Source organism: Brachycentrus maculatus, unplaced genomic scaffold (assembly GCF_059751285.1).
Source record: "Brachycentrus maculatus isolate JH-2025_06_01 unplaced genomic scaffold, ASM5975128v1 h1tg000999l, whole genome shotgun sequence".
NCBI lineage: Eukaryota > Metazoa > Arthropoda > Insecta > Trichoptera > Brachycentridae > Brachycentrus > Brachycentrus maculatus.
This window is the reverse complement of record NW_028281717.1, coordinates 27,530-43,171: the sequence shown is the minus strand read 5'-3', so window position 1 is coordinate 43,171 and position 15,642 is coordinate 27,530. Positions and strand designations below refer to the sequence as shown.

At 43.6% G+C, this 15,642-nt stretch overlaps 1 protein-coding gene across 3 annotated transcripts in view; it reads right to left on the bottom strand.

The window, feature by feature from the left end:
* The window catches only part of LOC148299677 (protocadherin-like wing polarity protein stan), a 36,791-nt gene that overhangs the window by 7,379 nt on the left and 13,770 nt on the right, over positions 1–15,642 (bottom strand). For 2 of the 3 annotated variants that reach the window (XR_015839047.1, XM_088275818.1), the window contains exons 9-40: positions 14,531–14,718; positions 13,689–13,926; positions 12,899–13,103; positions 12,668–12,820; positions 12,356–12,576; positions 11,833–12,004; positions 10,819–11,114; positions 10,218–10,350; positions 9,928–10,127; positions 9,687–9,839; positions 9,163–9,337; positions 8,953–9,078; positions 8,625–8,859; positions 8,037–8,241; positions 7,811–7,953; positions 7,359–7,493; positions 7,086–7,240; positions 6,837–7,003; positions 6,387–6,665; positions 6,190–6,303; positions 5,709–5,886; positions 5,492–5,631; positions 5,053–5,236; positions 4,747–4,952; positions 3,635–3,844; positions 3,363–3,549; positions 2,960–3,280; positions 2,680–2,880; positions 1,986–2,442; positions 1,762–1,903; positions 1,456–1,677; positions 1,150–1,370 (exon numbers count right to left, since the gene is read on the bottom strand). Coding sequence is in view for 2 of the 3 variants with exons in the window: in XM_088275818.1 (XP_088131944.1) it covers positions 1,150–1,370; positions 1,456–1,677; positions 1,762–1,903; positions 1,986–2,442; positions 2,680–2,880; positions 2,960–3,280; positions 3,363–3,549; positions 3,635–3,844; positions 4,747–4,952; positions 5,053–5,236; positions 5,492–5,631; positions 5,709–5,886; positions 6,190–6,303; positions 6,387–6,665; positions 6,837–7,003; positions 7,086–7,240; positions 7,359–7,493; positions 7,811–7,953; positions 8,037–8,241; positions 8,625–8,859; positions 8,953–9,078; positions 9,163–9,337; positions 9,687–9,839; positions 9,928–10,127; positions 10,218–10,350; positions 10,819–11,114; positions 11,833–12,004; positions 12,356–12,576; positions 12,668–12,820; positions 12,899–13,103; positions 13,689–13,926; positions 14,531–14,718 (6,362 nt within the window). In the remaining variant the exon portion in view is untranslated. The remainder of the gene's footprint in view (positions 1–1,149; positions 1,371–1,455; positions 1,678–1,761; positions 1,904–1,985; positions 2,443–2,679; positions 2,881–2,959; positions 3,281–3,362; positions 3,550–3,634; positions 3,845–4,746; positions 4,953–5,052; positions 5,237–5,491; positions 5,632–5,708; positions 5,887–6,189; positions 6,304–6,386; positions 6,666–6,836; positions 7,004–7,085; positions 7,241–7,358; positions 7,494–7,810; positions 7,954–8,036; positions 8,242–8,624; positions 8,860–8,952; positions 9,079–9,162; positions 9,338–9,686; positions 9,840–9,927; positions 10,128–10,217; positions 10,351–10,818; positions 11,115–11,832; positions 12,005–12,355; positions 12,577–12,667; positions 12,821–12,898; positions 13,104–13,688; positions 13,927–14,530; positions 14,719–15,642) is intronic. The other variant, XM_088275819.1, reaches the window with a different exon arrangement.

The following is a 15,642-nucleotide window of genomic DNA, read 5'->3' as shown; positions in this document are numbered from 1 at the left end:
GTTACAGTCTATACACTTTTGCATATATTCAAATCAATTCTGGAAACATTTTTGCCACTCTGAAGGCTGATATCGCAGAAATATGAAAACTCTTCAACAACTTCTTGAGGTGATTGAAATCTATGTCCGTGCATTTTTGTTTGACAGTGGGGAACAAAAAAAGTCATTAGACGATGAATCAGGCAAATACGGGCAACAAAACATTAATTTGATGTTTTTTCTCCTTCAAATATTCAGTTGTTTGATGTGCTTTATGGGAGCAGGCATTGTCGTGATGAAGAATGATGCGACGTTTTTTGTTGTTTTTCCTTATTTTGTCCAAGACTGTTGGCAAACAAATTGAAGTATACCATTTAACATTAACAATTCTTCGACTCACTAAAGGAGTGGTTGCGATCTGTCTGGTATAACTGAAGAAACAAGCTATTGTTTTCTTGGAAGAGCTCCTTGAACGAACAACTTTTCTGGATTGGGTTCATTGCCAAACACCCAAAAAGTAGACTGTTGTTTGCTTTCAGGTTCATATGAATAGATCCTTGTTTCATCCCCCTGTTACAATATTGTACACGGATTTTGAACGTCTTCGGTCAATTTTTTTTATTGTTTTTGTGTCACTAATCATCACGAGCCCCTTTTTTTCAGTTTGGTCAAATAATGCTGGATCATAAATGCTCATGAATTTTATTTTGTATTTCTGTCTTTGATATGCCAAGAGACCAGAGATGGACGCACGACCACGACGTATTGTATTGTAAACAGTCTTCTCTGATGGTGCTTCATGACCAAAAGTTGCACGAAGTGATTCTATGCATTGTTGTTGAGTAAAGCCTGTATCGAAATCATAAAAAATCATACAAGGCAAACCCTCACGAGTGATCTCCATTTTCGCATAAACTTACTTCTTTCAAACGCTCACTGTCAAGAACCTAATTGGTCAATTAGTAGGTTGCCACTGGCAACGCAATAACAAACCGCAATGTTCACAGTGATGTCACAACTCGCAAAACCCATCTACTATTCGATTGTAAAAACTTAAAGGGCAACCCTCGTAACATATTTTGCTATCCCTGTCAGCCTGAATAAATACAAATTTGAAATCAGTTCCAGTTTTGGGCACAACTTCGACTAAGACAGAGAAGGCTAACTTACAAAAGCGCGTTTCCGTACTGGTGCTGCCGGACCCCCGCGGCCAGCGCTAGCACGACGGCGGGCACCCCGTAGCAGGCGGCGAGCTGGGCGCCGGCCGGGCCGTGGTTGACGTCGCGCAGCTCGCGCACCATGCGCCGCACCTGCGCCGCCTCGCACGCCTGCCACGCCGCGCAGCACACCCACCAGTAGTGCAGCGACATGGCCACCAGCTTGCAGCCCACCTGAGAGAGAGACAGCTCGCGTAACAATTCCGCATCGTGACGGCCCGCAGCGTGACGGCCCGCATCGCCAAGTTCTATAACTTACCTCGTTCTGCACCAGAGACGATCGGCTCTTCAGCGCAATGAAGAAGAGCAGCTCCGCCATAAACACTGAGAAGACAAGGTTCTTGTGGATCGTGTTGGAGATGGTGGGCGGCCCGCCGCGCAGTGCGCTCAGGGCCACCAGCACCGCCAGCAGCAGGGGCAGAGAGATGCAGAATGCCGAGTACGATGACACGTCCTCCAGCAGGGACGGCTCCGGAATATACTGAAACAACGGGAAAGTGGAATTTAGTGTCTGTATTATTTTCATTAAATATTCCAAGAAAAATTGTCTCGAAGCATATAATACCTCCGGATCGATGATATCGACCAGTACCGTAAAGGTGGACAGGTGATTGCACGTGCAGTTTACATAAAGCGGAGTGCCGGAAGACTCGTCCCAATCGTAATCCACTTCCGTTTGACAGCCGACACGAGACCATTCTCCGGGGCTGAAGAAAAAAATTTTAAATCGAAATTAATCATATAAAAGATTTACCCGCACATTTAACACCGTACAAAGTGGGATCTTACCCTCTGGCGGTAGACCAGTGGACGCATTGCGGGTTCATTCTCGAGTTGAACCTCTCCGGCTCTATATTCAGCCACATCTGCAACCGGATGGGCGTCGGCAAATTTACTCCCGTCAGAGATTTGTAAGCCGATTTCTTATTTCCCAATGTGTCCGAATTTCCGGCGGAGTCTTCGCTCGTGACTGCGGAGTAGGCCAAAGCGACTGGAATGCCCTCGTCGCGTTCCGACAATTGCGTTCCCGAATCGACTAGATATACGGCGTCATTTTCCGATACGCTATCTTTGGCATACGCGTCCAGACCGTGCTTCTTGGAAGCTGGCTTGATCACTATGGGAGGGTGGTCGGTGGTCCCTTCGGAAGACTCGGCATCGGCGGACTTCGGTAGTTTTACCTTCTTGTCGCTTCCATCACTGTCCGTTCCTCTGTTAGAGTAATACGTTCCTCGGTCGGCAGGTTCTAAAAATGAGAAGACAAAATTACAACAACATCGGGACTATATGGTCCGAGACATGGACACGCCCAACGAAACACTTCTACTAACTACGAAAAACTTCTTTATTTTTTTAATACTTATTAATATTGTTAATGAACGTCTCGTGTTGGGTTCTGCCTAGTGAGACATTAATAAAAAAATAAAACATGTATTGTACAAGGTAATAATAATGAATGAATGCTCGTGGGAGCGGTGGGTACCGGGGTGCGTGCGCAGGCGGTGATGCGCGTGAGGGAGCAGCACGCAGAGCTGCAGGAGGGTGGTGGCGGGGCGCAGCGGCACGCCCCAGCGACGCTGCACGCTCGGCCCGCAGCGCAGCGGCAGCAGCGCGCCCGCCTCGCTGGCCCACTCCGTGTACGCCACCACGGCTCGAGACCCCGCCTTTCCTCTGCCGTCTGCGCCTTATTACCAACAAAAAACCTCTAAATTTGTCCACGGAACAAAACATTACATCGCGATGAACGTGACATCATATCTTACCCGAGTTGTCGTACGGTTTGATTCCCAGAATATCCAAGGGGACGTACACTTTGGAGAATTTGTCAAACTTGTTCTTGTTCTGCAGGTAGTTGTTATATTTGGGGAACGAGATCATGAGGCTGTTACTTTTCTTTTGGCCCTTGGAATTCTTTCCGACCACCAAACTGTTGGATTGCAACGGCGAATGCAGAAAGTCCGACGTGTCAGGCAGCACGACGCGCTCCGTCGTGTAGTCGTTGTAGTTTTCGGTACGCTTCTTATAAAGCTGAGCGGGTTCGAATCCAAATATGGATTCCGTCGTGACGATATCCACCCCGAGCACTGGTGAATAAAATAAATTACGTAAAAAGGTTCAATTATGGAAATAAAATAGCAAAGTAAATAAATGCGTAAAAATACTGACCGACATTATCGGTTACTATTTCGAATGGATTTGTATAGGTATCGTGCTGGCTCTCTCCTAGCACGGTAATGTAGCGGTCGAAAGTTCCGATAAGTCCGTCCACCGAGTGGCCGGTGAGTTCCTGTATCCTCCTCCAATCCTGGCCGTACTGCGGCAGAAGTATCTTGTCGACTGATTTAACCATATTCTAGAAAAATATTACGCACTTTGTAAAAAATTCATTAGTACATGAAATCTAAACAGACAAACAGTAGGATCATTTAAAGGCAAACCTTGATATAGTCTTTGTCCTGGCTGTGCGTGAGGTTCAGTCCCGCTTGCTTGATCTCATACTCGATGAGTGCCATCAGGATGCCTTCGGCGACCAGAATGTCCGCCCCGTACAGGTCTGGAGTATCTCTAGTAGCCATCATCAGGTCGTTAGCTAATTTTACACCGATAAAAGTGTTGATTTGCAGTTCGTTCATTTCCAATTGGCTTAGCTAGAATAAAATTAAATTTACGCAATTTCAATAATAATTTGTATTTTACCAAAATTCCCCCAAAAAATTTCAAACAGAAGTATATACATAATCAAACTATTTCATCTTAAATTTATGATTTCGTTCGATTGTTTATTTTGAGAAAAATCACATTGTAACTATTGTCATTAAACTATTGGTCAACTTTTCATGCCATCGGAAAGGTCAGCAAATTGGGTCAGAGTTCCTTACAATCTCTTGAAGTATAACGCACACAGAGAGTGAATGTGCGCTGCTGTCGCGTCTCAGGAATCTTTCATTTTTGGATGGAATAGTGACCAGTGAAAAGAAATATATACTTTATAAAAATGTCAAGCTCAGAAAGCAGAGGGTTACTCACGTAAGGTGTTGTAACCCGTTTGGTGACACACGGAAGACTTGGTCCACTTTGAACTTGTAAACCCAAACCAAACGATAATGAAGGAGGTCTATTGCGAGCAACTCGAGGGGCTTAAGCCAGCGTTAGAAGAAAGCCAGATCTTTGGTTTCGACACAAAAGGTGTTTTTCCACCAGAATAATGCTCGGCTATACGGTACAAAGGCTGAAGCAGTTTGAAAGGGAAACGATATTTGTCGGACATTAATCCGATTGAGCATCGTTTATTCCGCAGACGAGGTAAAATCAGTACTGGAGGAGCATTTTTGTCAAAGTCAAGCGAGACATACCAAGTCTACTAGATAGATGAAAGAGCATCGCAGAACGTAAAGGAGAATGTATTTTAGATTAAAAAAGAGCTTTATTTACTCTAATTTTTTTCAAGTAAAAGTAGAATACAAAACCGTATTACTTTTGGGATGATAATACTTATGGAAATGTTTTGGTCCCTTCAATTTCATTAAGTTTAGTTGGTGAAATTTTGTACCTGTTTTCGGAGTAATAGGAATTTTGGGCTGGTGCAGTTGAACATGTCGGGCTCTCTCCAAGGCGGGCGCACGTCGGCGGGCCCGCAGGCTCGCGCGCCGCGGCCGCCCGCGCCGCCCCCGCACGCTGCCGTGGCCACCTCCCCGAACTTGCTGCGCGGCCACCACACGCCGCTCGCCATCGAGCGCGGACACCCGTCGTACACCACTGAGTCAACCAGACATACGTTATTAAACAAAGTACAAAACTATTATACGGATAAAAGAGCTGGCCAGGAATCTGGCCAAACTACAAACTCCTAGATTACCTTGGCATCCTTCGGAAGTGACTTCGGCGTAGGGGTTAGAGCAAGTGTCGCAGGCGCGACCGATGACTCCCGATCGACAGGTGCACAGCCCCGTAGAGGGGTCGCAGCCCGCGCCCAGGGACCCCGCGCTGTAGCAGTTGCAGGCCAAGCACTTGCTGCTGCCTTCGGGTTGGTAATGGTGCTCCTGAAAGATTGCAAACACGAAAGTCCTAGTTCCACCCTAATTATTGACAGGTTTCTTCGCAGTCTGAATATTTTCCATGGTAGACTTGTTGCCAGATAAGGAGATGCCTACTAGAGTAAAGTTAAAAATATACTGATATTTTTCATTTTACACACTGCGGGCACGGGCATTCTCAACTGGCAGCGAGTCCAATAACGTGTTTGTACTAGTCGGGACATTGGTTCCTCCCGGACACCGATATGAGGAGACACTCACCCTGCAGTAGCACTGGCCCGTAGTCTTGTTGCAGTCGGGATGGTAGCCGTCCTCGATCTGGCACAAGCACGGACCACACTCCCCCGACCCCCACCAGCCCGAGGGGCACGGCTTGCTGTGCTGGACGTCGCAATACTCTCCTGAACAACAACACAAACAGGTCTTACAAACTGCCAATCACAAGCACTCTCCCGTGGTCGCGTCGCGGGCACCGTACCTGAGAAGATGGTTTGGTTGATGCAGTCGCATCTGTAGCCCTTGGAGGAGAGGCGGTCCGGCACGCAGTTCCCGTTGGGTCCGCAGGGCTTCACTTGGCACACGGGCTGGCAGTCGTCCCCCACGGTGCCGCCCTCGCACGCGCACTCCGTAGTATCCCATCGAGCTCGGCATTGTCCCTGATTTATCGAGAAAACATAATCTAAGTTAAACTAGGCGCCTTATTGTATTCATTACATTTTATGCAATGCCAGATAAACAAATTAATGGCGGAAAATTTACTTAATTATGTGGATAAGTAAGTACTCATCCACATAATTAAGTATCATGATCAAAAGTGAACTGTTACAATCCCAAAAAGGATAAAAATATGTTATATTGAAGATAGACAAATGCCAAGTAAATATTGTTGATGCCCTCATGAAGCATCTTGTGGCAGGGCAGTGCGAATATTCTTACAAAGGTACGGAGGATATGATTACCCGGGCGGGACAAGCCGACAGCAAACAATCGGCTCTGGAATGGCATCCGTCTCTCACATTTTCTCTAACTGTCGGGCGGCTGAGCAGAGACTGCGGCGTTCCCACTCTCACATCCTAAATATGGAACAGGAAATTAGTACACTTTGTAACAATAAAGGCTCGGATATGTGCGACAGTATGAAACGATCGCGACGTACCTGAATGCAACCTTCGAAGTATCCGTAATCGGCGGAAAGCAAAGTGCCCGATGATAAGGAATCAGCTCCGCCGATCAATATCTTCCCTACATAGAGACCTTGAATCTTATTGGCGGACATGGGAAGCAGCGTGAGTCGGGAGCCGTAGTCCAGCGCGACGGAGATATCGGATCCGAGCCACTTTATCTCTATTCGGTGCCACTCTCCGTCCGACAGAGCGGTGCCCGGCAGGTACATAGTCTCGCTGTTGTAGCTGTAGTGAAGAAGACCGCCCTTCAACTGGAATAAGGAACATTATTTACTCGACGACACCTACACAACTTCCGCGCAAATGCTCATCCCAGTCCAAAGTGGGTAACGAAATATAGTACAACCGTAAGCGGAGTGTGAGGGTACTAAAGTCGGTCTGTCGGTGTAAAAAACCAATGGAATTATAATATTTTTACTTACGCTTATAATAGCCGAGCTATTTTGTCCAACTTGTATGGACATTATGAATGTATCGGTCTGTCTCGTCCTGATGGAAAGGGCATTGAGCCACGGCAGTTGTATGGGGCGTAGCAGGGGGTTGAAGGACAGAAGTCCGTCTCCGCTGAACCTCCACGGTGGACTTATTGCTGAAACAATCGTTAAAACAGTTGTAATTACGTGTATCGAGATAAATATCCGGTTTTCCGGATAGAAGTGCGGTAGACTCACATTCGCCGCAGTCTTTGCCGGTATACCCTTCCGAACATTCGCAGGAATAGGTGTCCCAGATATCTCGGCAGTCCGCCCCATTATGGCACGGGTTCGAGTCGCAATGAGATCTTTTTTCGGGACATCCGGTCACTGTTCCATTATCGGCGACGTAACTGCAAACCGAACGGTCACTGTCACTACTCTTCGTACGTAACATTATTTGCGGAGAAGAAAAGGTTAGTAAAACATAAAGCTCCGCAAAAAAAACAAATTAGAAAGATAGATAGATACCTGTTCAAATCGATAAATTTATAGTCAATGTGTAGGTCTGAAATGCAGCCGACAAAATCTTTCGATTTGACTTGGAAACTGGACGGAATGCTCGGCAGCCCTCCCACTTGCAATGGACCCGTCAGGTCCAGAAATCTAAAAAAATAAACAATCTTTAATATTTAAATATTTACAAATAACCTGAGTGGTGCACAGGGCACCGTCGATCACATCTTGCTCTCATGCTAGGTCTTTGGTTAGATGAAATACAGATGAGGTAAATGAATTAGCCTAAGGCCAGTACAACATAAAGCCTACAGCTATATGGAAGAGGGAATGGAAGATAGTGGATAGGAAACTAAGGGTTGCATACGAGCCCATCGAGGTTATAACAGGAGAGAAATTCATGGGGTAAGTTATAAAAGGTTATAAAAAGTCACAGTGTCAACGCTAATATTGATAGTAAATTATACCTGTGACAAGTTTCTGTTAAAAGTGCACATCTGTCGGGTAGGTCGTGGGTTGTTCGGTTGGCGCAAGCCCACCTGGCTCCCAGTTTGGCGGCCCCGGCCAATGACACCGCAGTGTCGCAATCGTCTACCGATATTGTAGCCGTCTGTAACAAAATTAAGATTATTGTATTTGCGTATGAGAAAAACGAGAGCTGCGCTAGAAGGAGAAGAGGAAGTTCAGACTGACCCTGTTGATGTAGTGAATCTCCACGCTGTGCCAATCCCCCCCACCCACTCCCCCGGGGACGGTGGCGCTGACGCTGCTCACGCGCCCGCCGAGGCTGAAGGAGAACTGCAACCCCCCTCCCACTATCTCCAGAGACACAAAGTCGTGGTGCTCGTTGAAGCGCCCATTGTACAGCAGCAATCCGTTCTGGTTCTGAGTGGCGAATCTGGCAGAAACAGAAAGGATGATTTCACCAAAGGCAAATCGCTCAAAAGCACTCTAGAATTGCTTGGCCAAATATACAAAATCATCTACCTGTTACAAAATTTTCTAGGTTACTACCATTTTACACCCAGATCTGCATTTTACTACTCCTTTCAAACTGGTTAATGTCACTATGAGAACAATACAGTGTATTTAGAAGATACGTTTTTGGTAGTGATTGGCCGATACGAAGGCGTGTAGAAATCTATGTAAGTGTTACGTATCGCGTAAATATTGATTTGTGTTATATTCCGGCCATTGTATGGATAAAATCACATCATGAAGAGTTTCCTTTCGTACTTCCCGCGCTTGAAGTGACCGCTCAAGGAATAACTCAAGAAGTACCTCAGTTTGATGTGTAGTCGGTGCCTCTGGCGAAGACTCGGAAAGGTGAGGAAGGAAGATCGCGGAAAGCTTCTGGCCTTGAGCTCGCAGAGAGGAGTTGTGTGGTTGGAGTCTGTGGAGCAGCCCCGACACAGGAGACCTCCCTCGCGGCCCACGGCGCACCACGATCCGCCCCTGCACACTTCTCCGGGGGGGCATTTGGTGGCAGCTTTCAAAGGAGTGTCGCAGTTCACGCCTTGAAAGCAAATGGTGGAAAATGAGCATCCTCGTACGATCACTCGGGGCGCTGTGCGAGTGGACCACTCTCGGGGAGAGATGGGGTACTCACCGGTAAAGTCGTTAGGACATACGCAAGTGTATCCTCCTTCCCGTCGCATGCAGGTACCATTATTCTGACACGGACTGGAGTAGCAGAGGTTTACTTCCGCATCGCACAAATAATGTTCCTTGGAACCTAAAATAATACGCAATTAATATTATAAAATTGAATTATTGCGCTAAAAATACACATCTACAGATGAAATAACAATCGGTTTACCTGTGAAACCCTCGGGACATCGACACGCAAATGTTGTCACCGGATAAATAGGCCGGAATAGAACTGAATCGCTGTTAATAAAGCCCGAAGCGTTGCCAAACTTCAGAATGGTAAGGCATTCTTCAAAATTTAGACACGGTTCTCTTACGCACATGTTGTCATCAAACGGCAATACCTGAAAACACCACCATTACTGAACATTTCTCCGAGTTATAACATTTTTTGAGTCTATCGATGTAAACGCAACTAATGTAGTTTCGAGAATCACAGACGTTCTCATCAATATGTGAAAATACAAACTGACCGTTGATGAGAATGTCTGCAGTTTTTTAAACTACATAGTCGTGTTTACATCAATAAACTCAAAATAGTGGTCTTATAGTGTTTTATTTTTATATTTAAATTATCGTGTTATTTCACTAAGGTAATACCGAATCAATAAATAAAGTAATACCAAATCAAGTATTCAAATACATGATTGAAACGCTGTTAAAATTTTAAAAAATATTTGATAGTTTTATTACCTGAACGGTAGCCAATCTTGCTAATATAGCCCTGTTGAGATATACCCTTTCCTGTAGAAACACGGGAGAATAGAACTGCGACTCTCCGGTAGCGTCTGGTCTTCGAGCCGAGAAGGATATATTGAGGATCTTCGCATTTACCACGGAATCGTCCTGTATAAAAAAAAGGATTACATAAATTGAAATTTCTTCACCGAATATCATTTCTTTCAGAATCAATATGCAGTAAAGTCGTATTCACCTGAATGCTGAATATGTAAATATATTCCTTGGGGCACGGAATGATGGCAGCCAAACCGTCGATGAAAAACGACAACAAGGGAGAAAGAAAGGATTCAGCCGTCATGTCGTTCAGTCTTACAGTTACCGAATTGTACAGCATTTCCTCCGTGATGAGGCGCACCGACAGTTGCATCACGGCTTTCACTTCGTTGATACCATCTGTGGACGCCCAAACACACATTGGAGTTACATTAGTGAGAGCCACATCTGCGCGGCTATTATTGTAATATTACTAAACGTTGCACATACCCGATACAGATATTTCCATGGTCGCTAGTCTCGGAACATTCGTATTGAGCTGCGGGGAAAGTATCAAACCCCCGGAGGACTGATTTAACATCACGAGATTGGCGTTATTTCCCGATAAAACTCGGTATGTGAGCTAAAAACATACAAATATACAACAATAAAGAAACCCCAACTAGAGTTCCACCAGAATAAGAATTTATCAAATCAGCCCAGGTCTAATTCCCTGCCACAGAAATAAGGTTCATAATGAATACATTTTAAATAAATTCATATTTGAATTATTGAATTCTGAATGAAAACAGATTTGTTAGAAAGAGGACGTCAATATAAATATCTGGGCTGTTGCCTTCACGAGCAGTGGGACCGTTCCCGAAAGATCAAAATCAGGATAGAAACGCCAAGAAACTGCTTCTTGCTCATGTTCCTTCAAGCTCAATCTGGATATGACAATTGTACGGCGCTTCTTCCGGTGCTTCTCTACGGAGTCCAACTCTTACCCGAGCCACCAAAATATAATTTTAAAAATATTTTTTTTACTGTTTTTTGACGTTGTTTACCATAATAAAGCTTTTCCCCTAGTTTTATTTTATTTTATTTTTACCTTATCAGATACGTCGGCATCAAATGCGGGTACTCTTCCAAAAACACCAACCGGGAAGCAGTCTTTGAAGTTATTAAATATGACTTGAAAATCTTTCAACATCGGAGCATTATCGTTAACATCCGTCACGAGGATTTCAACATGGACGTCATTTCTGAGGGGCGGACTGGCGGCTCTGACGACCAGTTCGTATTTCTTGCGAGGACTCTCGTAATCCAAGTCCACCATCGTGAGCAGCTCCGCTCTGTCGGAGCCCGGCCGGGTCACCAGGGAGAAACTGTTGGAGTCATCACCGCCTGCAAACAAGTAGTTCATTCTTATTGAGAATTTAACCTTTTAACCGCGTTAACTCTGTTCCTGAGAGACGCCTGTGGGTGGCGGTATTTCGCCGATTTTTTAATGATTACTTTTATCATGTATTTAGTTAAGAAATGATTTATTTTCCTGAACAAAAACGTTCAATGGGATTCATTGTGCCTTTTTGGTACTCTATAATACACTTGTGTCAAATAATTCTTGAAATATATCGTAATATGACCAAATAAGATTGTAACATAAATAAATCAAAGCACGCATCGTGTGTCACTCTTACCCACTGGCGATGCGTAGCGTCGAGAGTGAGACAGATATAGGGCATGATTATGGCGCGGACTAATTACCGACCTCAAGAAAAATCAGGGATCTGTTCTTTTATTTATCCTTGTGATTTTACAAATTATTAATCAGATATATCAACAGATGTCATAAGGCCAAGGATTGACGTATTATTTTATCCAAAGTTCCACACCACGAAAAAATCCCTCCAAGTTGAACTGAGGTTTGAAACTTGGAGCAAAGTAAAAAAACATACGCTTATGTCAGCCGCGTATGGGGCATGTTTTGTGAAAACACATACGGTTATGCGAGCTGCGTGGATCCGGTTTAGGATGAAATTTAAAAAAAATACTAAACCATTACTGGAGATAGCCAAAACATAAATAGAAGTAGAAAATATGAAGGGAAAAGAAAACTTGCCTATTATAGAGTACTGGACGATTGCGTTAACTCCCTCGTCCGGGTCATGCGCGTGTATTTCCCCGACGGTAGTTCCGATCGGACTATTTTCCGCTACGTATAACGTTAATTTATCACCCGCAAAAGCTGGCGGAGAATCATTGACATCTTCGATTCGAACATGTACCAATACCTGCAAATATAAAAAATAATCCATTGAAAAATATACTTAATATCATTGGTGAATTGTCCGCCTCCGTAGTGTAATGGTCAGCACGTCCGACTACCATTCTGGAGGTCTCGGGTTCGATTCCCAGGGGGGGTCAAATAAATATAAGTGATTTTTTCACTCTAATATTTACTCAATATTACCCTGGACTGGTACCTAAAGCGGAGGACTGATCACCTTTCCTTCGTGTGTTAACGATCAAGATAACACTGTGTTTATATAATGCAGTGCCCTATGCACCATTGGGGTGCGGATAAGGGTTTGAGATGAAAAAAACATCGGTGAATAAAACAGTAAAATTTGAAGAATACTTACGGAGGTGCTCAGAGCTGGCGTTCCTCTGTCTACAGCATACGCGTGGAGGTCATACGCCGGAACGGACTCTCGGTCCAGTCCCTTATTGGTTCTGATGACCCCCGACGCGTGATCGATCACGAACGACCCATCTTCTCTATCTTTGGAAGACAGTTCGTATCGGATTCTGCCGTTGAGCCCGATGTCCGCATCCGTCGCCGACAACTGCACCACGGAACTCCCTACAGGGCGAACAAATTCAATTTAATCGATTAAATTATACAAAAATTCATCTATGATCGCACAAATTTATTTTTGGAATATTTTACTAACCGAGTAAGGCATCTTCCAAAATGCTAGCCGAATACATCGGTTGTTTGAACAGCGGATTATTGTCGTTGACGTCGGTTACGGATATTTCCACGTCAGTCGTGTCCGAATGCGGTGGCGATCCTCCGTCCCTCGCTGTCACGGTCAGAAGATATCCTGAGGATAGAGGATATTTAAAAAATCCTATCCATTTCAAGTGAAAATAAAACAAGAAAATATTAAAGAAATACTCGCCACTCAATGTTTCACGGTCCAACAGTTTGTTAGTGACGATGGCCCCGGTTTGGGGATTTATGGTGAACTCCGGGTCCGAGCCGGACATGGCTTCGTTGCTGATCTCTCCGCCCAAAGAGTATGTGATTTGGGCATTCAATCCGACATCACTGTCCGTCGCCGACACCACGAGCACCGTGGTGCCAATGGGTGCATCTTCGAAAACCTTAAATCAATTATATAATCCATTATAAATTTTGGTAGGAATTTTGCAGTGAGTAGAATCGATGTGTAGAACTATGCAATAAAACGCACAATCTTACAAAAGTGAAGCAAAAAGTTGGCAAAACAAGGATGAAAATAGACTGAATCAATGTGATCTCTCAGATGAATGTGTGCCAATATGATGTATGATAGACGTTTGGACAGTGAAATAAAGAAAGAATGCAAGGCTGAGGTGAGCATTATTGACAAAATTAAGAATGGTGTGTTGGACATGTAGAACAAAAGAGTGAGAAAGGAATGGTAAAACGAATTTACATAGCGAATGAAGTCCGAAATAGGAGAAAAGGAAGACCGAGAAAAACTTGGCACATTTAAGTACTTTAAATACTTGGGAGTGGTCTTGTCAGGAGTGGGAATAATCGGAGGGTATGTGTGGGGAGATGAATAAATTTGAAAGAGGCGAAGATTGTTTGCAAAGATAGAGCGGTGCGGCGTTCTAGTCTCTCTGCCTACCCGCGGGAAAGCTATAAACGAAGGGTTACATATACATACATCCGATTTGGTAAAATAAAGTATTTTAACTTACGGAAGCCGTGTAAGGCGCATTTTCAAAGACAGGAGCAAAATTATTAGCATCGGTAATATTAATGTGGACCATGGCAGTATCGCTTCGTCCCCCGGAGTCGGATGCCGTGACTGTGAGGACGTATCTCCTCTCTTGCTTGAAGTCGAGGGGCTGGGCGACGGTGATGAGGCCACGCCCATTCTGGGATGTTATGGCAAAACGCCCTCTGGTATTGCCTCCCGTTAATTCATAATGCAACCTGTAACCAAAAATGCAATACATATTAATAAGTAACAAAATAATACTTTATACTCTAAAGCGGTGGTTCTAAACCGGTGCTCTGTGAGCTTGTTGCAAGTGCTCCGCGAAATTATGAAAGCAAAAATTTTACTACAGTTTTCAACCTCATATTAGTGTGAGCTAGGTTTCTCGACATTGATCAATATTAAAACCAAGAAACGCAAAAAGCTTAGCAATTTGGATGAAGAAATGAAAGTAGTTGTATCAAATATCAAACCTAATATCGCTGAAATTTATGAAAGTCCACAACCTAAGGTGTCACATTTAATCATTTTCACCGCAAAAAGTTTCATTGGAGTATTTACGTTTTTATATATTTTTTGTTAATGTCATTTTTAACTTGTCTGTAATAAAATAATCAGTTTTATATTTAATTAAAGTATCCGCAAATTTTCCATATGATCAAAAGTGCTCCCTGACTTCAAAAAGGTTTAGAACGGTAACGGTAACTCTAAAGGTAAGCGGATACCTAAATATAGACTATTTCGTAATGTTTTAAAAATAGTTTCGGATGACAAATCTTAATTTATTAATTATTTTGTGTGCAAAATTATACTTTTTACCTATTATCTTCGTCAGGGTCAGATGCAGTCACAGTGACAACGGGCGTTCCCGGCGGTTCGTCTTCGGCTAAACTGGCTTCGTATCTGGGAGGCTCGAAATGGGGATCATTATCGTTAACATCTTGCACTGTCAGGGCCACCGAGGCCGTGGCGGAGCGCGGGGGAGCACCTCCGTCTGTCGCTATGACCTAGAAAACATTTACGTATCCAAATTTTAATCTATGAATTTTTATATATAGGAGGAATGTTCACAAGGGATGGAAAACCGGATAAAGATATTGAGAGAAGAGTACGTGCGGGGAATATAATAAATCGTGCTTTGAACAGAGTAATTGCAAATGAAAAAATGTTCATGGAAGACAAACTGGCAGTTCACAACGGAGTGCTGGTACCGACACTGATGTATGGAAGCAAAACATGGAACTGGCAAAGAAAGGATGAAAGCAGAGTGAACGCTGTTGAAATGCGCTCCCTCAGACGAATGTGTGGAATATCATTGTATGACAGAATTAAAAATGAAGATATAAGAAAGGAATGTAAGGCTGAACAAGGGATAATTGAAAAGATTAGGAAGAGTTTTTTAAGGTGGTATGGACATGTGGAGCGAATGGATAATGAGAGAATGGCTAAGAAAATATATGTGGCGAATATGAGCGGGAAAACAGAATGAGGACAGTCGAAAAAGACTTGGCACGATCAGATCAATCAGAACCTGAACTCTACTCTCTGCCTCCCCTTGCAGAGAAATGGCATGATGATAGTAATAGTAGAAACAACAGTACTTAATAAAGTTATATGTAATAAGTTGTGTAAGTAGTTAAAAAAACATGAGTATTTATTTTTCTATGTTTTAGCTAATATCTCCAAAGGATTTAATTTTAATATTTAAAGCAACATATGTAGTATCTTTATATAATTTATTTAAAAAATGTAATAATTACTCCTCTAAAGGAGCAAGTCACCGAGATGTGATGGACTTTACAATGAGAATGTGATGGGAGAATACATTTGGAGTTCAATACGAGAAAGCCCATACAAACATAGGAGAACTACTAGAAATATTAATTTTTTCAACATGATTTTTTATTATTTTACATTTATATGCTATTGTT